General features: G+C 56.4%; 1 protein-coding gene across 2 annotated transcripts in view; it reads right to left on the bottom strand.

Annotated features, from left to right (window-relative positions):
• Positions 1–17,114, bottom strand: part of MYO18B (myosin XVIIIB) — a 70,640-nt gene that overhangs the window by 22,851 nt on the left and 30,675 nt on the right. For both annotated transcript variants that reach the window (XM_074887202.1, XM_074887203.1), the window contains exons 26-38: positions 15,816–15,935; positions 15,589–15,697; positions 14,936–15,060; positions 13,864–14,018; positions 12,680–12,803; positions 12,013–12,213; positions 11,758–11,868; positions 9,954–10,058; positions 6,288–6,434; positions 2,777–2,890; positions 2,300–2,416; positions 1,507–1,590; positions 275–412 (exon numbers count right to left, since the gene is read on the bottom strand). In XM_074887202.1, coding sequence (XP_074743303.1) covers positions 275–412; positions 1,507–1,590; positions 2,300–2,416; positions 2,777–2,890; positions 6,288–6,434; positions 9,954–10,058; positions 11,758–11,868; positions 12,013–12,213; positions 12,680–12,803; positions 13,864–14,018; positions 14,936–15,060; positions 15,589–15,697; positions 15,816–15,935 — 1,650 coding nt within the window. The remainder of the gene's footprint in view (positions 1–274; positions 413–1,506; positions 1,591–2,299; positions 2,417–2,776; positions 2,891–6,287; positions 6,435–9,953; positions 10,059–11,757; positions 11,869–12,012; positions 12,214–12,679; positions 12,804–13,863; positions 14,019–14,935; positions 15,061–15,588; positions 15,698–15,815; positions 15,936–17,114) is intronic.

The following is a 17,114-nucleotide window of genomic DNA, read 5'->3' as shown; positions in this document are numbered from 1 at the left end:
GCTCTGGGTCTAGAGGTAGGGACTGTGTATTCCTCGGGGTGTTCATAGCACTGGGCCCACTGCTGGCTTCCAGTAAACACCGCAGTGAAGCACGTGTAGATACTGGCAGTAGCACGGACTGTATGGACTGTCCAAAAGCCCCTCCCCACCCCTTCCTGGGTGCTTTTTCCCCCAAAGCCGAGGTGGCAGCATCGCTGCGCCCACCTTTTGCCAGCGAGCTGCACCCCCCCCCCGGGGCTCCGCACCCTCCCCACGCGGGATGAAGCGGTGGTACCTCGAAGCGCTTCATCTGCACAGTCTGGAAGTCCAGCTGGCTCTCCAGGTCGCGGATGCGGGCTTCCTGCCGGCTGACAATGGAGCGCTCGGCCGGGCTCTGCTCCAGGCGCGCTGCTCTTGCCTGCGTTGCCTGCAGCTGGGTGAGGACGGGCTGCGTTAGCACCTCCCCGGCCCCCGACCCACTGGCCCCTTTCACAGGTGTCCCCCCCAGTCCCTCGCCTTGGTGTGACATGCACCGAGGAGCTCTCACGGCCCCCGAGGTGACGGGCCACTATGGAGGAGCATCACCTTTGGCTGCCTGGAGGATTCCCCCCTGCTAATACCACACAGGAAACGCAGGACATGAACATGTATTTTTGAATTAAAAACGTGCTGGCAAGATGACGTGTGCCTGGGTCTCTTTTGCTTTTCTATTCACACAAACTCTTTGAGGACAGCAGGCGTAAAAATTCACAATTTACTCCTGCGTGGAAAGCTGCCTGGACCAAGCTGTTTCTTCAGCCATTACATCGAGATCTCCAAAGCAAACTGCTCTTTTAGTGATCCTGGTACAAGTTTGGCTCAGATTTTGTATTTGACCTAGAACTACGGGAATTCATCTTCTTTTATCTGGCCTATCTCTAAAGCACCACCTGCTCCGCCTCGGAGGGACCAAGCTCTGCTTCTGATTCCCGGGCAGCTTAGCTACGCTCCAATAAAGCACTTAAATTAATGGGATTACTCATGTGTTTAAAATTAAATCCATGCACTCTAGGAGAGTGGGTGCAGCTGCAGAGGCGAGGCAGTGCAGCACCCACCCCAGGTCAGCTCTGGCCCAGCCCCAGCACCCACAGGTTGGGAAGGGAAGAGGGAGGAGTGGGGCTCTCCATCCCGAGAGCCCTGCCAGCGAAAGTTTTCTCCAGCCCCAGGCCACTGCTGGCAGAGCCCCACGGCCTGCCCTGGCCCCATCCTGCCCGTAGAGTCGGGCTGGGGGCAAGCAGCAGGCAGAGAGTGGCTTCTGCACCGTGCTGCTCTTGGGGGCATGAACAATGTGCCAGGAAGAGGAGAGGAACTGACCATTTTACAAAAGAGAAATGGCTTTGTACCACCGGCACAGGGACTCGGTCTCATTTCAGACAAGAACACGGCACCCAGGACCGGCACCGGCGACGTGCCGGGCACAGACGTCAGAGGACGGCCGGGTGGCTCCCGCGCCTCAGCTCTGGGTGTTACGGGCTGGGGAGGAATTACCTTCTCCTGAAGGCTCTGCTTTTCTTTCTTCACATCCTCCACCTGCGTCTGCAGCTCCTGGATCTGAGCGATATCCGTTGCCGACTGCAGAAAGAGAAAGCGCCAAGGGCTCGGAGCAGGGGGCATACGCTGCGAGGAGCACGGTGCTGAAGGCTGGCTCGTGCCTGTGCCTCCCACTGCCGAAACAGCAAGCTGCTCCTGACCTGGACTGAAGGAGCTTAACTCTCCTGACTCAATGCAACTTTGCTAATTTTTGAAACAAATATTTGCAGATCAGGACAAGAAACCATGTTGTCAAGGTCATTTCTGACCTCAGGATCTCTTTAGATACAGACTCCTGGCTCCATAACACCAGCGCAAGGGGCACCAGAGTGTGAATTGTCAGCCTGGCCAGCCTACCCCTGCTCCACCGGGAGCCTTGGAGTCCCTCAGCTCCAGGGACAATCCTCTGGGAGAGCCTGCCTTAGGCTGGATATTGCGCAGAAAGCCCCAGGGCTGTCTGTCAGCACTTTTTAATTTCTGCATGAGAAAACTGTGAAAGAAAGAACAGAAAAGGATCCAGACGGGGATGCTACAGGATTTCCCAACTATGGAAACAAAAGCCAAGACACCTCTTGGAAGAAGACTCAAAACTAGGGGTGAGAGGAGCCGGAGCCATGAGCCATCCTCTCCTCTCATCACAGCATCTTCCCGACGACAGGGACCACCATGTGCTCTCAGCTAGGCCGCAGGGTTTGCCAAACCCTCCCGGGGAGGGAGATGCTGCCCCAGCCTCCACTGCCCTGGCTCCTACCTGGGCTATCAGAGCCTTGTGCTTTGCCATCAGCTCGTTCAGGTCTTCCTGGTCCTCATCGATGCGTTTCAGGAGGTCGGCTCTCTCATGCTGCAGCTGGTACAGCTGCTCGTCTACCTGTGGGAGGATCCATGGGGCCGCTGGCTCACGTGTCCCACGAGGGACCCACGGCACAGCACCGCCCGCCCCGCGGCATCCTCGGGGACACGCTGCCACACCGAGAGAGGTGAAGGGAGCTCCTGCCCATCGACGGGACGCTGCGCCCTTGCCGTGATTTTATCCACCCATTAAACCACCCGGGGGCTGTTGTCCCCAAAGAGGCTGGGTGATCTAGTAAATACGCTTGGTGATTTAGTAACTACGCTGGTTATTGCTGATTTAGTGAAAAAGCTGGTTATCGCTATCAAACCCAAGGAGGTAGGACTGTGCTGGTGCCCTCCCACCCGCCCTGCTCTGGCTGCAGCTCCACCAACGCACCAGGGTCTTGTTTCTGCTGAGGGTCTCCAGCTCCGTGTGCAAGTTCTCCAGCTCCAGGGCTGCTGTCTGATGGGACTTCTGGGCCTCCGCGCACTTGGCTTCGCTCTCTTCCAACTGGAAAAAAAATCGTGGGAGATCGTAATTAAAGGAGCAGAAACCACGTGCTGATTGTGCCGTTGCCCTGGCCGCACAGCCATGTCTGTTTAGACTTCACCCCCAGAGCATTTTCCCCTGCTAACGCACACGGAAACTCAACCTTTCAAAAATCTGTGCTGTTCTTCAGCCCGTCTGCTCCTGGTTTACAGTGAAAACATTTCCCTTCCCAGCCGGCACGGCCGGGCTTCCACAGCAGCTCCCAGCCCTCCTCACCGCAGATCCCACCACCACTGACCGTCCCGCTGCGTGCCGAAGCGCGTGCCTCGATCTGCGCATCCACCCTCTGCCTGGGCACTGCCGTGGTGAGGTAGAGCTGGGATCATTAATTTTCAAAATGATGTGAATTACATGTAATTCCTGATTAGAGCAATTCATGATTTGGAGTTTGCAAATGGGCTTTTCATGTGGCATAAATTGCATTTGCAAATACACATGAAATATCACATTTATAAATGCTAATTTGCTCTTGGTTTTTATAGCTCAGCCATTAAGATCACAATAATCTTAAATGGTCCACAAACATCTGGAAGATGCAGCATCATCCCAAAAACTCACACTGCCAGGAGGGAGGAGTTTATGTAGGCTGTACCTGAACATCCAGTTCCTTCCCTTGCTCGCTTGGGTTTGTTTCTTTCCTTTATGAAAAAGAAAACTAAACCTCTCCGCTCGCTGCTCATTTCCCGTGCCCAGTCCCCGTTCCCCTGCAGAGGACACAGAGCTCCTGGGGGCAACGGGAGCCGCTGCGCACAACAGCGAGAGTTTGAGCGTTTTAGGCTATTTTCTCAGGGTTTACTCATCTTATTTTACTCTCTCCCTCAAGAAAAGGGGATTGCAAAGTACTGTAACTGGAGCAATGCTCGGCTCATTTCCTTCAACTGCTTGGTGTGATTGCCAGCAGCAACAGGAACCTTTTCCCCCTCCATCCCAGGGCCAGAGCAACCATCTTTCTGGTGCATGTGGAAATGTGATCTTCAGCCTCCACCTTCCTTCCTAAACTGCATCCCCTTTTCACTAATTTTAACTCCTCTGGTGAGAAAATCTCTGCCTCCTGGGACCACCATTTCCACCTCTGAGCCCTTCTGTCAGCCCTGCACAAACCAAAGACTGGATGGGAAGAAATAACCCCAAACATCTTTGGGTCTCCAGCTACAGCGCCCGCCAGAATCTGCTCACCGTGGGAAAAACAAAGCTCTGGCACGGAGAGATTCAGCAGTTTGAAACCCGCAGAACCATTATTTAAAATGATGTGCCTGTGTCCCGGCCCAGCCCGCGCTGATGGATTGCCCAGCCAGTTTATTCATACATCTGCAGAGCCGCTCTTGCAGCGACACGCGCCGTGTTTCCCTTTCTTCCACCGGCTGAAAAATGGCCTTTGTGTTTTGCATAAAGCTCGGGCAGCCGTTACCAAAGTGACCCGAGCGATAGCTGCTGGGAGATGTGAAAGATGCCGATGGGACTGACTGCTGCTTTTATGGCCGAGGGCTTTCCCACCTCCCCAGCTTCGGGCTCCTCCAGAAGCAACCCCATCCACGACCAGCCCCAGGGACTGGCCTTTCCCCTGCCACAATTACACTAAAACTCCAGATAGTTTAATCGGAGAGAAATGCATCTTCAGGTCCTCTCATTAGATACAAGCTTCCACTTCACTTCGTGTAATGGAATTTTCCCACTTGGGAAGAATAAATTGAAATCCCCCCCCAAAAATGCATAATGTATGATCGTCTGAACAACATTAGTTTGCTGTGCTGCACCATCTGTTAAATACCTGCGTAAAATGGATGCTTCAGCCTTATTAAGAAACAATGCTATACTTCTAGCCATATGGATTTTGATTAACGGAAATGTAGCATTTTAGCAAAGTTTTTATTCTTGTGGAGGTTTGTGGGCTGGTGGTAGGATGTATCGGCTTTTGAGAAAGTCGTCATGAATGCCATTAGAAATCGTTTAAATTTAAAGGATGGAATAATCATGAGGCATTTTTAACGCACGCAGAGCCTCGGTGTTGGCGGTGCAGCAAAATCTCGATATTCCCAATATTAAGGCTTCCCGCTCTCCAAAGCGAGGGAGCCGGGGACGGATCTTATGGCCCCGTGGGCACGGGCAAGAGAAAGCAACCTCCTGCACGAGCCCGCCTCGCTGCGGGGACCGGGCTGCTCGGGGAACAAGGCGTTATTCCCCAAGCGAGACGGGGCTGGACACCCCGGGGATGGCCACGTTGGCCGGGCAGAGCGAGCATCCCGGCATCGCCGCTTGGTCCCTTGGATCAGCACATGGGAAGGGTCCCCCAGCAGCGCAGCGGACTCCAGCGCGGAGCGTAGGGCCCTGCCCCATTAGCAGCACCAGGGGCTGGGAAAGAGCAAGGCAGGGGCTGGGCATCATCTCCAGCCCCAAAGCAGGATTTGGGAAATACCGAGGGATTCATTGTTAAGTGTGGCATTACAGCATTAGCTCAGGAAGGTTTAAGAAAGAACTCATGAGTGCCAACGATGGCCATTCCCACTGCCTGCCCTGGCCATGGCCATCCCCTGCTCTGGCTGCCCACGTCGGTGGCACAGGCATGGACACAAGTATGGGCATGGGCACCCCATCAGCCACGTCAGGCCGAGCTCACCTTCCCCTTCTCCCCCGGCACAGGTGGGAACAGCTGCTGCTCACAGCTGTTATTTATGCAGAACTATTATCTCAATTATATATGTATGTTGCTGGAATTGTTCATGCCTCCCGATTAGTTTGTTTCTAGGGGAAATGTACAGCACAGATTAATCACCGAGTTGTTTTGGAGGACCAGCATCGTGAGCTCAGCCCCAGGGCTTGGCATTGCGGGATGGATGTGCAGGGCCAGCCTGGGGACGGACAGCCCCGTGCCACCCATGACAAGGCACCCGTGGCACCCCCAGCTCGCTCCGGGGCTGAGGCCATCCCCGGGCTTGGTGGGCACAAGCATGGCACATGCCTGCAGCCGCTCGCCGGGTCGCTCAGCTGCGGGTGAACCCGGGGTGTCTGCGCTTAAACAACGGTAAAATCCGCTGCGATCCCTGCTCCTGCCTTACAGCATCCCTATGGCAACGCCTCCCCAGCCCAGCGCCGCTGGAGCTCCTTATTAGACTGAGAGAAAACGCACTGAACAGAAGGTAACTCACAGGGCTGCGAGGAAAAAAAATGGGAAAAAAAATACTTAACCACTGTTGGCTTAATTACAGAGAATTGCTCCTTACAAGAGGCACTTCTCGCCCTGGCCTGCGCTGGGTCGCACAATTCAAACCCGGAGCCCCGCAAATATTTCTGGCAGCTTCTGCTCTGTAAAGGGGGATGTTCCACTGGGCAGGGAGCTGCCCCCTCACCCGAAGGCACCCACCTGCTTGCGCAGCCGCTCCAGCTCCTGGGTGCCGGTGCCGGGCTCCCCGGGGGCCGCCCGCAGCAGCCGCACGTCGGCGAGCAGGGCCCGCGTCCGCCGCAGGTCCCGCCGCAGCCGCTTCTCCACGTCGAAGTCGCGGTGGCCGATCTGGGGAAGAGAAAAGGGGGGTGTTCCGAGTCCTGCCGGCCCGCTCCACCTCGCAAAACCTCCGTCAGACTTTTCTGTCCCACCCCAAAGCATTCCCCACAAAAGGGGGGAATAGAATTGTTTTGGTAGTGCTGAAGTCATGATGCAAGAAGATATTAAATATCTATGTACAAATATTACAATTTTCCCTCTTTATCAAATAAAAATAATTTAATAGTTAAATAAGAGGGAGGAAATAAATTATGTAAACATAAAAACTGGCAGATTCCACCAAACCACATTTTTTCCCTACCAGAAAGCTGTTCTTCTGAAAACATTAGCCCACCCCTGGTCTCCATCAGCCCAGTGAGCCATCCCTGTGGCCAGTGGGGGCACAGGTGGGCACTATGGGTCCCCAAAGCCATGGCACCCCGTCCTCGTGGCCACCGGGCACTGTCACCCCCCTGGGAAACTACCCTGCCCAAGGTCAGAGAGGGGCAGACCCAGAAGATGCGGGTCCAGCAACTGTGCCAAGAGCTGGCCCAGAAAATCCAAAAGTCATTGTGCAAAAGAAAAAAAAAAAGCCAGAAAAAACCCTCTGCCCCTTTGGGGAAAAGAGTGACAAAGTCAGGAGAAAGTCAGCCCAAAGGGGAGAGGGAAAAAAAAGTGAACTGCTGATGAGGAAAGCTTCATTAGGAGTTATTTACTCATCTCTAATGCAAAGCATCTGGAGCTGCCATCGGCCGCGGAGGGACATAACCAATGCTGCCGCCTTCGGAGCGGGAGGCAGCAATCTCTGGGGCGTGAATCCCCAGCAGCGCTGGCAGAAAATAACTGCTGAGTGATTTTGGAGGCTCATCCCCGGGCAGTGGGGTGTCACCACGTTACTCTGAGCCTTTTAAAGAAGGGAAGTAGGAAGCACCTTAAAAAAAACCTCTCTACATTGCCCCCTCAAGCTGAGAGTGACCATGGTTACGAGAATAAAAGAATTAGAAAAACACCAAGTAAACAGGCACATGGTTTCAGTGCTTGATTTCAGACTAATTGAAGTGTAAGAGCATTTTCCATTTAGTCTGTTTTCCGTGGCTCCTCTTGTTTCAAACCTGTTCTCCTATTTTCTGTTCACTGGCTAAAATTAATTGTGCAGATTTGACCTTGTAACCTGGTTTAGAGCTGGCTGGCATTTGCTGGAACCAGAAATCGTTGGCATCTCCATTTCCTTAATTAGTTTTCTGGGTTGGCTCTTTTTTTTTTTTCTTTTTTAATAAACTGCTCTGAAGCATGCTGTCCACTGTAAATCAGACAGCATTTATACCAGCGCTGCAGCGCAGCAGATTTGCTGCTATCGCTGCCATCCCCACAGACTGTATCTTGGCTGCCATTCAGCATCATTTTCCCGCAGCTCAGGGTCTGTCCAGCACTGCAGAGGATGGATTTTGAACCGTAGCTGGAAGCAGCAGGTACAGCAGCCGCCGCCTCCTCCCACCATTGCAGCCTGGTGCTTTTTAAGTTACAAAGCTGGGATTTCATTGAATAGCTGCTTTCGAGGCTCTGGTTGTATCTCACCTACACCACAGCGATCCCCAGCTGCACCGTTCTGTCTCCTCTTCCCCTCACACCTGCGACTGCCTGTGGTGGGGGCGGGGGCTGCCCGGGCAGCGCCTGGGGACAGTCCCGGGAAGGAGAAGGTGCCTTTTCCTCGAGAGCATCCCCGGCTTTGCTCCGTGCAGCTCCTGCTGCCTCCTCATCCATCTCAGTTCTCTTCCACCGAACAAGAGGGACGTATTGGACTGAGAGGCAGTTATAATAATACCCTGCTTTTATACAGCAAGATTTATTCTGACAGTTCCCCAAACATTTTATAAGCCAGGAGCCGGGGGGACGTTATGGATAAGCCTCGTCAGACCATTTTGTGTCTACTTGAAATACGCCTGCCATTTCGGTGTCGCAAAGCTCCCAGATTCATCCTGTTTAATGAACACACGCAATTGCCAGGGCCGGTGAAATGGTAAAATCCAGCCGGCCTGTGCCAAGAGCCGGAGGATGCGCCGCTTAATTACCACAGCTCCGGATAATCAGCTCCTCCTCTCCTGCGCACAGGGAGCGGCACAACGCGGCGGGGGCTCTGCAAGGGCGGTGGGGAGGCACCAGCACAAACCCAGCCTGGCTGAGCTCCGGGGAGTCCTGGGCCACAGCAGCACCCAGATGGCAACACAGAACGCGCCGGGCTGACGCCGTCCTCGGCCCTGGCAGCACCGTGGCCCCAGGGAAGGGCCAGGCGGGACCTTGCTTGGTCCCCAGAGCTCCTCCGGCAGGAGCTGGTGCATGAGACGGCGCCCAGGCCTGGCTGCTTGGCGATGCTGAGTGATGTCCAGGCCGATAAATGCTGCTCAATGAGGCTGCGTTCAGCCCCTCGCCTTCTAATTTAACAGGGAGCAGCTGTGTGTGCTTTTCCCATTACGTGCATTTCAATCACTGCCACAGACACATTAGAGAGTGAAAAAGGATTTGTTCAACAAATGTGTCTGGGATAGAATTCCTCTGCAAAGAGCAGAATCTGATAAACTGCTTTTCTGGGCAGTTGGAGCTGCTCCAGCGTTAGTCCTGGTTACTTTGACTCTCATGAAAATACTACCAAAAGCGGATGCCTCCCACTGCTTAGATAATTCTCCTGCACAAAAGCGAACAGTCCCCCTTCGTGGGTCCTTGGCGGGATCAGCTGTCTCCTACATGATGTCCCAAAACTCTCCTGGCACCCAGTGCCTGACCTGCACAGCCGCTGCTCTGACGGAGGGCGTGTGGAAGAGGCAGCGCAGCCGGCTGCACGTGCGTGAACAGCCCTACCATTGCCCCATCCACCTGCACACAGACATTCACAGAATCCCAGAATCATCTCGGCTGGAAAAGCCCTTGAAGCTCCTCCAGTCCAACCATGAACCTCACCCTGACTGTTCTCAACTCCACCAGATCCCTCAGCGCTGGGTCAACCCGACTCTTCAACCCCTCCAGGGATGGGGACTCCCCCCCTGCCCTGGGCAGCCCATTCCAACGCCCAACAACCCCTTCTGCAAAGAAATCCTTCCTAAGAGCCAGTCTGACCCTGCCCTGGCGCAGCTTGAGGCCATTCCCCCTTGTCCTGGCACTGGTTCCTTGGCTCAAGAGACTCATCCCCCCTCTCTGCACCCTCCTTTCAGGGAGTTGTAGAGGGCCATGAGGTCTCCCCTCAGCCTCCTCTTCTCCAGACTAAACCCCCCCAGTTCCCTCAGCCGCTCCCCATCAGACCTGTGCTCCAGACCCTGCACCAGTTCCGTTGCCCTTCTCTGGACACGCTCGAGTCATTCAATGGCCTTTATGGAGTGAGGGGCCCAAAACTGAACACATTCTGAACAACTGAACATTCACACTCCCTTTTTCCACGGGCAGGACTTTGAGCCAGGGCACGGTCAGCAAAGCGGTTTGGCTGGCCAGGAGGTAGCAGCCAGGAGAGCGGAGGACGCTTCTCCCCGCTGGCAGCCCCGGGGGCTGGCACTGTCCTCTTACCTGCTCACACAAGGTGCCGATGAGCCCCTCCAGGTCCTGTTTCTCATGCAGCACCATCTGCTTCTCCTCGTACTCTTGTTCCAGCTGCATCTCCAGCTGCTGGAGCTGTGTGCGGGAGACAGACCCAGCCGTGCTCAGAGCCCAGCTGTCCCCTGCCAAAGCCCCGCACCCTGGCATGGCCCCGGGAGAGGGTGCGCACCGAAACCTGCCATCACTGCAGCTGGCGCTGGGGAACAGGAATGGGCCACGTCGCCTGGAGCCCCTGCTATCCCCCAGGCAGTGCAGCCGCTCCGGGCCAGGAGGAGAAAGGGGAAGCCGTCCAGGAGCCTGTAGGACTTTTGGGGACACGATGGGCTGTTTGAGCCACCCAGCCTGTGAGGCATGCTCAGAGGTCCCCAAGGCCTGTCCCTGCAGCTCTGGAGCAGGAACACGGGGCTTTCCGCTGAGCTAGAAGAGGGATTTGGCTCTAATCCCTCCAGGGTTTCTCAAAGCATCCCGTGACCACAAACCAGGCAGGCAGCATGCTTCTTGCTCCGGCTCCCCACCAGCAAGGAGGTGACAGTGACCTCACCGGGCAGAGCATGCCGTAAAGGCAAGGTTTGTACTGCTCCCGGGAGCAAAGGGAGCCTGAGAGCCAGCGCTGAGAGCAGGGCCCTGCATCCCTCCGCCTTTCCCTCTGCTCAAGCATCGCTGTCCCCCAGCACTGCAGCACCAGCGAGGGCTTTGCAGGAGGGAACCAGACCCGGGGTGGCATCGCAGAGCTCTGCCATGCAGCTCTGAGGGGTTCAGTGAGCCCAGCCTGGGGGTGGTGGTGGTGGAAATGTGTTAACAGAGCAAGCCAGCCCCTTGCACAGCCCGCTCCTCCCCTTGCAAGCTGCTGCAAGCTGCCCCCACAGGAGTGGATGTGCCAGGCTGCCCTCCCTGCCCCAGCCACCTCCTGCACTCCCAGCTGCTGCTCAGAAACAGGACTGAAACAGGGAATGGGAGCAAGCTGCTAAATATCGATTGCTCTCCGGAGTGTCTCTGCCATTTACTCATTTGGAAAATAATGCCCAGGCCACACAGGGTGAGGGAGAGAAAGGATGAACGACACCCCGTTGGCCAACGGAGGCGGGAAGGCAGCGTGGTGGGAAACGGCGGCGTTTGCACGGTGGCAGCCCCCCGTGGCACGCAGAGCCTTATGGCTTTGGGCACGACTGTGTGCTGCCAGGAGCAGGAGGAGCCTTCCCACTTGTCCTGCCTTCCTAAAATAGCACATGCAAAGCTCCACCGGCCGCTTCATTAAGCCTCAGCAATGTTAATTCACTATCGACAGCCAGGCATGCCCCAGGTCTAATGGGAACTGGCTGCTACCACGCAACCCCGCATCAAATGCCCCAGGGATTTTGAAGAAATTGGAATGCATGTTTGCATGCCAACGACCTTGTGGCCCTGTTGAAATGGTCTTTTCTGTTCATTATCACCAAACACAAAGCCCTGGCTGGCTAGACTTGGTGCCCTTGGCATGATACTGGTGTTACCGGGAGCACCGTGCCCGTGTGCTGCATCGCACGTGGCTCTGGCACCGTCCCCGACAGCCCCTCCAGCGCAGCAGGGACTCACACCTCACCCAGACATGGATTTTTGCACCCGGGCACTGTGACCAGGGCTCATACCGGGCTGGCAATGGGAAAGCAGCACCCACCCACCCCGACACTCCCCAGGGAGGAAGGACCCCTATGAATGGCTCCTCCTCTTCACTATGATCAAGGGGAGCCCTGGGGAGCACCCAGCATCGTGTGTACCCCTCCCGGTGCCGACCTACCCTCCTCTGGCAGGACTGCCGCACATCCTCCAGCTCCTCGTCCTTGTCCTCCAGCTCCTTCTGGTGGATCTGCTTCATCCGCTCTATCTCCAGCTCCAGTCTCTGGTGGAGCTGAAAGATTGAAAGACAAATGCACCAGCAGCCGCACACAACCCCAGAGGGATGGGGATGGTGCTGGTGTGGGCTTAACACGCCTATGGGGGGGATGAACATCCCCGGCGCACCCAGCCCCAGCCTGGGCGAGGACCACACTACCTGCTCCAGGTGATCGACGGCGGCCGTTTGCCGCTCCAGCTCTTTCCGCTGCTCGGCAGCGCTGGCCTCCAGGTCCCAGAGCTGCTTCCTGAGCACGGGCACGGTGCGGGGGTCCAGGGCGCTGGGGGTGCTGAGCTCCTGCACCCGGTTGGCCAGCACTGTCCCCCGCTGCGCCAGGCTGGCTGCCTCCGCCTCCTTCTGCTGCTCGGCGGGGGAGAGTGGAGGGTCAGCAGATGAGCCCCAGACGCAGGACGGCGGGGGGGGCTTTGCACAAGCACCCCGCTCTTAAAACCCGGACTGTTTCCAACAGCATCATCAGAAACACCCTGGAGCAGCAGCAGGCAGCGGGTCAGCCCCCTCCCCACCATCAGCAGTTAACCTCCTCAGCCCCGTCCCCACCACAAGGGACTTCAGTGAAAATGAGGGTGGGCCTAATTAGAGAAAGTATGGGATGGGTATCACTTGTAAAAAGTGATAGGCTTTCTTCTGGCAGAGGATAATGTTATTTAAATACATCAGACACATCGCAGAAGTGAGCTAAAAGAAATTGGAATCAAGTTGCTGGGTTTGTGCCTGATTGCCTCTGCTATAATTGCAAAGATAATGGCTCTGAGAGCTGCTCCCAAAACTGGATATAAAGCAGCAAAGTGGGATATTTTCCTCTTACTTCTAAGCTCTGCTGAAGTTTGCCCATCTCCCATCGGATGCTGATGTTCTCCTGTGACACTTTCTCACGGAGGCTCTTCTCAAAGGCGGACTCCCCCAGGGCCTGGGCTAACTGCAGGTCAAACCTGGAGGAGAAAGCACAGGTTCCTCTCCCGAGCAGGTCTGCGACAGCAGCGCGGCTGCCTCCTGGCAGGGGAGCTGTGCCAAGGCCGCGGCTTCTGGCGCTGGACTTCCCAAGTGCTTTTGAGAGGACCAAAAAAAAAAGCTTATTGTCTGCAAAGCGCTGCCATCATTTTGTGGATCCCTAATTCCTCCACACAAGTGCCAGCCGTGGGAAGTGGACAGTGTGGAGCAGCAGCGATGTGCACACAGGTGGTTTGCTAAGAGCAGAGTGCAAAAAACCACTAAAATCAGCTGCGACAGACCCAAAACACCCCGACATGTGCCTCTGTGCAGGCAGCAGCCCTCTGCTCCCCACCACTGTGGGCAGCTCCCTCCCCAGGGCCGGCTGGGCCTCTGCTGCGCCGAGGGTTTGGTTTCAGCTCTGGAAGAAGCGTTGCTGCTTCGGAGCAATAATCCCGGGAGCTTCTCAGCACCTTCTTATCTCTGGGTGAGGCTGAGCCCAGCCCACAGTCAGCGTCTCAGCACAGGCAAGCAGGCAACACCAGCAACAAAGTGTAAATTAAAAAAAAATTATAAAGAAAGCGGTTCGTGATTTCCCATGTTTTCTCTGCCTGTTTGGTCTTGGCATCCCATTTTTGGGCAGAAAACCTATTTCCTTCACAGGTACCAATCAGCAGCATTAAAACACTGAGGGATCATTTCTTGGACCCCTCTCCTCGAGAGCAGGCATCTGCTTTGCCAGCAGCGCTCCCGGCACAGTCACACCCCGCCAAGGGCACAGCGCAGCCTGGGACAACCCGGCACCGGGGTGTCCCCGCACCCAGCGACACGGGGCCAGCTCCGAGCCCCAGGCAGACCCCACCACGATGCCACTGAGCCTCGCACTGAGGGTGAGGGCTATTATGGAAGCGTGTTACAGTCACACAGTCACGGGATGTAAAAGTAACATCTCGGCTTGGTGCAACCTCCAGCAAAGAGGATGAAAAGAGCAGCCCCTCGTCACCCGAAGCCACCCTGAGCATCCCTGTCCCCTGCCCTCCCAGGCTCTCCCGCTGGCCTTACTTCTTCTGCCTCTTCTCCAGCTCATGGCTGCGGCTCTGCTGGCTCTCGGCGAGCACCCGCGCGTCCTCCAGCTCACAGGCCAGCCGCCTGCACCGCCGCCGCAGCTGCTGCGATGCCTTCTTGGCCGCCTCGCAGGCTGCCTGTGCCTCTCCGAGCTGCGGGCAGAGGCGGCGGTGAGCGGCGGAGGGACCCCCTGGCACATGCACCCTGCCCCATGCTCAGCCCCGCTCCCGCGCCAGGGGATGCTTCACCCAGAGATCTTTCACCCAAACAAGGACAAATTTAGGTGCTCTGACCCCTCACGCTCCGGGTACCCTCCTGCAGCATCCCAGCCCTCCTGCTGAGTCAGCGAAGCTGCCCCGGGGGCCGACCCATGATCCTGTTTCTTTGCAAAAAGCAGCGCTCGGACTGAACGAGCTGGATCCCCCAAGGAGTCACATCGTGGTTGGGACACAGAGACATGCAGAGCTCTTGCCAGCCAGGGAATGGAGTCATTAAGGAATTACTTTAAATAAGCAAAATCTTGCATTAATGAAGCCTGTAACTCCAAACTAACTGTCTGGAAGCAAATGGGCTGTTTTGCTTTACCCAAGCTCCTAAGACTGGGCTGCTTTTTTTATTACTTTTTAATGTACCATGGATAATACTCATTTCTTTATTTTACTCTTATGGGAAGCGACCTGACTCCCAGGCACACTGGCTTTCTCCCGCCTCATGGCAAAGCTCGAGAACAGCCAGCTCTGCGCATCAGCAGCTCTTTGCAGCACAGATGGTGCAAGAACAACCCCATCCAGTACCCAAAAGGCAGATCAGCACCAAGACCCACCGCTGAGCCTCTCCCTACCCCGCAGCTTCCCACCCTGTGCTCACACTCCCACTTGAGTAGGGTTGAGTTTTGCCATGTTCTGGTACAAAATGACTTTTTAAGCTTGAAGGAAGTTTGGGGGGATTTATCCTCGAACCAGCAGAAAACAGCTGGGAGAGGACACCCAGCTCCAGCAGCAGCCTCGCTCCACAGCGTGACCCTGGGGAGCCCCTGTCCCCTCTGGAGCCCAGGGCCGGCAGCACTTGCCTTTTGCTCGAGCCCCTTTTTGGCGCCCAGCTCGGACTCCAACCGCTCCTCCAGCTGCACCAGCCGTTTCCGCAGGAAGGCGATCTCCGTCTGCGCACACTCGAAGCGCACTTGCCACTCGTCCTCTGCAAATGGAGAGGGAGCCAGAGGCACTGGGTGGGTGCTCAGGCCTGACCGGCTGTGCCGGGGTCGGATGGGTGAATGCACAACGGCACCACGGCTCCCGTATGGCACCGACATCAGCACCAAGCTCGTAGGGCGCAGCTCTGCTTTGGGCACCCATGTACCCTCACCTTAGGCAGAGCGTGCATGCTCATCCCATCCCATGCCATCCCATGCCATCCCGTCCCATCCCGTCCCCTCCCCTGTGTCTTAGCAGCCTCCTCATTGCTCCAAAACATGCTCCAAACACACTTTGAGCTGCTGGCAGTGCCAGCACCGTGTGTGACCAAGCTGTCGCTGCCAGCTCCTGCCAGAGGAATGTGCCAAAACCATGCTGGGGTTGTCAGGGGCTGGGGGATCAGCACTGCTTGGGAGGGCCAAACCTCTGCCCAGTGCAAGAGGCTTTGCTGGCCTGCAGAGGTGGCCACGCTGGCCCCACAGGTCAGGCTGGATGCCCAGAGCATGCATCGCCCCCGAAGGGACACCCCTACCTCCTCCAGAGCCACTTATCTTCATCTCACGCAACTGAACCAGCTGCTGGGCCTCTTCCAGCTGCTTTTCCACTGACTCCAGTTTCTTCTGCACTTGGTCATGTTTGCTCTGGGGAAACCCGGGGGAAGGAAGGGAGCAGCTTTACCCGGGCACTCGGGTCCAGCAAGGCTGTGCCAAGAGGGCAGCATCACCACTGGCATGGCCCGACGGCACGGGGCTCTCCTACCTGCAGCTCCTGCAGCTCGCGGGCGCCCCGCAGCCTCTCCGCCCGCTCCCCGTCCAGGACCTGGCAGGCGACATCGCCCTTGTACCGCTCGTCCGACAGCTCCGTCGTCAGGTCGATGATCTGGGGGGGCAACAGGGAGGCAGTTTGGGCATCACAGTGCCTGCTGGCTCAGGGCAGGGGTCCAGCCATCCCATGCTGACCCTGCAGTGTCCTGAATGCTCGCATCTGGCAGCTGCCTGTGCTTAGGGGATGTGGTAAGAGCACACCACCACCGACCAGTGTCACCAGTGGGAACCCAGGCTCCCACTGGCAGTGCCCAGCAAAAAGCAACTGGAGTCTGTGGCAGCCCAAGGCAGCTGCCCGCTACAGCTGCACAGATTTCTCCATCGTTCTAGCTGATTAACATTAAATAACATTTGAAACAACAAGCAGATGAATGAAGTGGGGAGTTATTAATCTGGACAAAGCAGAGGTGAAGGGTCTGTCCTGCTCAGCCGGCTGAGCAAGGGGCTGCAGAGGTGGCAGGGCCAGCAGGAACACGCAGGATTCCAACGCTCCTTTTCCTCCCTCTGACAGCATTTTGAGGCACTCCACATTTTGCAGGGACGTTACACAAGCGCCTTAGGGGGGCCAACAAGTTTAACTCGGTAAGTAAACTCCATAGGTTTTCATTCCGTGGGGAGCTGGCATTTTTCTAGGTCTGTGCTGAGGCATTAGCCTCGCTCAGCAGTGCCAGCCTCGCGGGTGTGATTTCATTTTTAACAGGGAGTTTGAGCTAAATCATCTTTAGCCGCTTCCCATGGAGAAGAGGGTCCTTGGCCCTCGGGGCTGTTGGCACCATTAACCAGAGCTGCAGTGTTACACCTCGGCCATCCCTTGCGAGGGGCGAGCACCAGGGCATTTGCAGCAAACCTGGGAGCTCCTTCTCCTCCTGGTGCTTAACAAAACCGCAGCTGCAATCACACAGGAGCCCCCGCACCCGAGGGGGGACCCTGCCCAGGACCAGTGGCTGGCTGGGGAGGCATTTGGTCCCCAACAAGCCTCCCAGTCCCTTCTGACATGCACAACGGGGCGGCTGAGCAGCTGCCCCTGCAGCTGCCACCCCCCAAGCACCGTGGGGGCACACTCGGAGCCAGGGGACGGGCAGGACACTTCTGCGCACCGTCTCCTCGGTATTAACACTCGTCCCATTAAACTAAATGACTTCTGGTGTCTGCAGAGGTCAGCGAGCCTGCGGTCCTGAGAGCGTAATGAGAACATGATACATCTCTCTGTAATTTCCCACTCTAATGATACCCT

Source organism: Strix uralensis, chromosome 17, assembly GCF_047716275.1.
Source record: "Strix uralensis isolate ZFMK-TIS-50842 chromosome 17, bStrUra1, whole genome shotgun sequence".
NCBI lineage: Eukaryota > Metazoa > Chordata > Aves > Strigiformes > Strigidae > Strix > Strix uralensis.
The sequence above is the reverse complement of the archived record's forward strand: the minus strand, read 5'-3'. Positions and strand labels throughout refer to the sequence as shown.